This window comes from Meleagris gallopavo, chromosome 12, assembly GCF_000146605.3.
Source record: "Meleagris gallopavo isolate NT-WF06-2002-E0010 breed Aviagen turkey brand Nicholas breeding stock chromosome 12, Turkey_5.1, whole genome shotgun sequence".
In the NCBI taxonomy this organism is placed as follows: Eukaryota; Metazoa; Chordata; class Aves; order Galliformes; family Phasianidae; genus Meleagris; species Meleagris gallopavo.
Window position 1 is genome coordinate 422,638 of NC_015022.2, and position 2,405 is coordinate 425,042.

The 2,405-nt window shown below is 47.0% G+C and overlaps 1 protein-coding gene across 3 annotated transcripts in view; it reads right to left on the reverse strand.

Moving 5' to 3' along the window:
- The window catches only part of TRIP4 (thyroid hormone receptor interactor 4), a 28,851-nt gene that overhangs the window by 26,142 nt on the left and 304 nt on the right, over positions 1-2,405 (reverse strand). For all 3 annotated transcript variants that reach the window (XM_010717150.3, XM_019619309.2, XM_019619308.2), the window contains exons 2-3: positions 1,480-1,646; positions 1,117-1,253 (exon numbers count right to left, since the gene is read on the reverse strand). In XM_010717150.3, coding sequence (XP_010715452.1) covers positions 1,117-1,253; positions 1,480-1,646 — 304 coding nt within the window. The remainder of the gene's footprint in view (positions 1-1,116; positions 1,254-1,479; positions 1,647-2,405) is intronic.

A 2,405-nucleotide genomic window follows, 5' to 3' on the forward strand; every position in this document is an offset into this window, starting at 1 on the left:
AGTCTCTCCTCATAGGCCATATTCTCCAAGCCCTTCCCCAGCCTTGTTGCCCTTCTTTGGACCTGCTGCAGCACCTCCATGTCCTTTCTGTACTGAGGTGCCTAAAACAGAACACAGAACTCGAGATGAGGCCTCACCAGTGCCGAGTGCAGGGCAGGATGACTTCCCTGGTCCTGCTCACCACACCATTCCTGATCCAAGCCAGGCGATGGAATATCATCTGTCCGTTTGGAACCCCACAGTTCCAAAAACATTTGTTTTGTAAATCTTTATAAATATTTTAAGCATTTGCACTTTCCCTACTACAGAACCCTCAGTTTAAAAATGTAATTAAGTTCCACCATTTATTCAGGTGCAGCCCTTTTAAGATTTGTATCATGCTCCACGGCCTCACAAGGTGACACCTGGATAAATCACAGAAATTAGCTCGGGGATGTACACCATGCTCACTGTTTGTCGCACAAAGGAATCCACTGCAGATGTAACAACGCCAGTTACGTGCAGCACCCTTCCACACACTTTTTCTGCATAGCACGCTCAGCAGAAATAAAATTCAGAAATTCAGTCTGGGTAACTACAACAATATTTGATAGCACAGGTCATCAAATTTGATGTGCTTAATCTGACAAACAGTTCTATTGAATGGAAAACAAATCTGCTACAAAATGTATTACTTAGCTATCAGAAAGAAAGGTAATGAATGCTTGCTGGCCTTGTGCTGCTTTGAAACAGGATACCCTGGTTTTTAGTGTTTCTATTCTCATATTCTGCAGCTTCTTTCAGTAGAGCTCTAACATTCAAGGCCTCCTCTCTGGAGCAACATGAGCCTGAAATATTTCAGTTTTCCATTAAAGCTTTCTTCAGTGTGATCGCCAAGTTTCAAATAGAGCAAGAAGCAATATTTTGCCCACATTCCTTAATGCCACAAGCTTCAAAACTTCACTTTCACCATCCCCAAGAATATTATTTGCCCCATGGCAGGAAGACTCCTATATACAGACAGAGTGAGTACTGCCTGCTCAAACATGCATTCAGCTTCAAAAGGAGTGGCAACACAGAAACAGCCAACACGAAAGGCAGTCATGCAGTCAGTGCTCGTGTATCAGATGCACCCACCTTGGCCAGGTCGAGGGGGGTTTTTACTTCCTCCACATGTGTGCTGGGCTCCACATATGCAGGTGTTTCCTGTTTATTCCTTCCTTTGCGTTTCCCCTTCTTTGCTTGGTCTCCAGCCCGAGGTGCCTCTGAAGTCTCTGCAAGAGCAAGTAAGCACAAAGGCTCAGAGCAAGCGGCAATGGGGTGCCACTGAACTCCTGCACCCACTTAGGGAATGGAAACGGGCTATGTCACAATGTACAGAAATAGGACCACCCATAGGCATTAATGGTAAATGACTTTCTACAAGCAGAATAACCAAGATTATAATCAGAATAATCAAGATACTTAACACTTCGACTCCTCCCTCCCCATACCACTCACCATCCTTTTTCCAATAGGTCGGTAAGGGCTCAGCAGGTGACTGCGAGGACTGCTGCCAGCGCGACAGCAGCTCTTCCACAAACCTCCCCTTCTTCCCCTCGGTGCCTTGGAGGAGATCGACCACGTACTCACGGATCTCATCCTCATTTGTTATTGACAGGATATAGCTGCAGGAGGGTGGGATGGAGAGAAGTGGGTATGGGGGCTTTTGTTGTCAGGACTCCAATGGCCTGATCACACACGCACAAGGAACTAGAACTCATCTCCCCTCTTCATACCAGGTTTTTGTGGAGTTTATAGGAAGGGAAAGGTTTTCTAAGATAAATGTTTAAACAGATGCATTGGGAAAACCCTTCTGGCTGTTTCAGTTTAATTAATAATAAAGGAAAACAAATTGTCTTTCTTCCTCCAATCTGGGCTAAGTGACATTCCCATTGCCCCATAATAATAATAAATAATCAGCGGGATGTTGTTTGCACTCACATAACGTAAAAAAAGCCTAAACCTAAGACAAGAAGCTCCTGCTTAACCCCACAGAGCCCACAGTGCTCTTCTTAACACACACCCCTCTCAGTGCCAAAATTAAGGGCAATCCAAGGCGCAGAGGTGCCACAGAGCCATCAGCAAGTTCCCCAAAGACAGAGAAACGGGACAGCTGCTGGGTTCCCTAAACAGCTTCCTAACAGCAGCTGTTGTGCTGGGTAACAGACGGGTCCGAAAGAAGGATTTCCCATTTGCTCACATAGAGGATGCGAGCCAGGAGTCGAGGAGAACCGAAGGACAAGCGGGGGACCTGAGGAAGGCCGTGAGAGGAAGGGGAACCCTCAGAAGGTACAAGGCACCGGGAGGACGTGAGGAGGACCAAGGGACCGGGTTGGGGAAACGGGAGCGGAACGGGGGAGCCCAGCAGCAGCGCGATGCAGGGC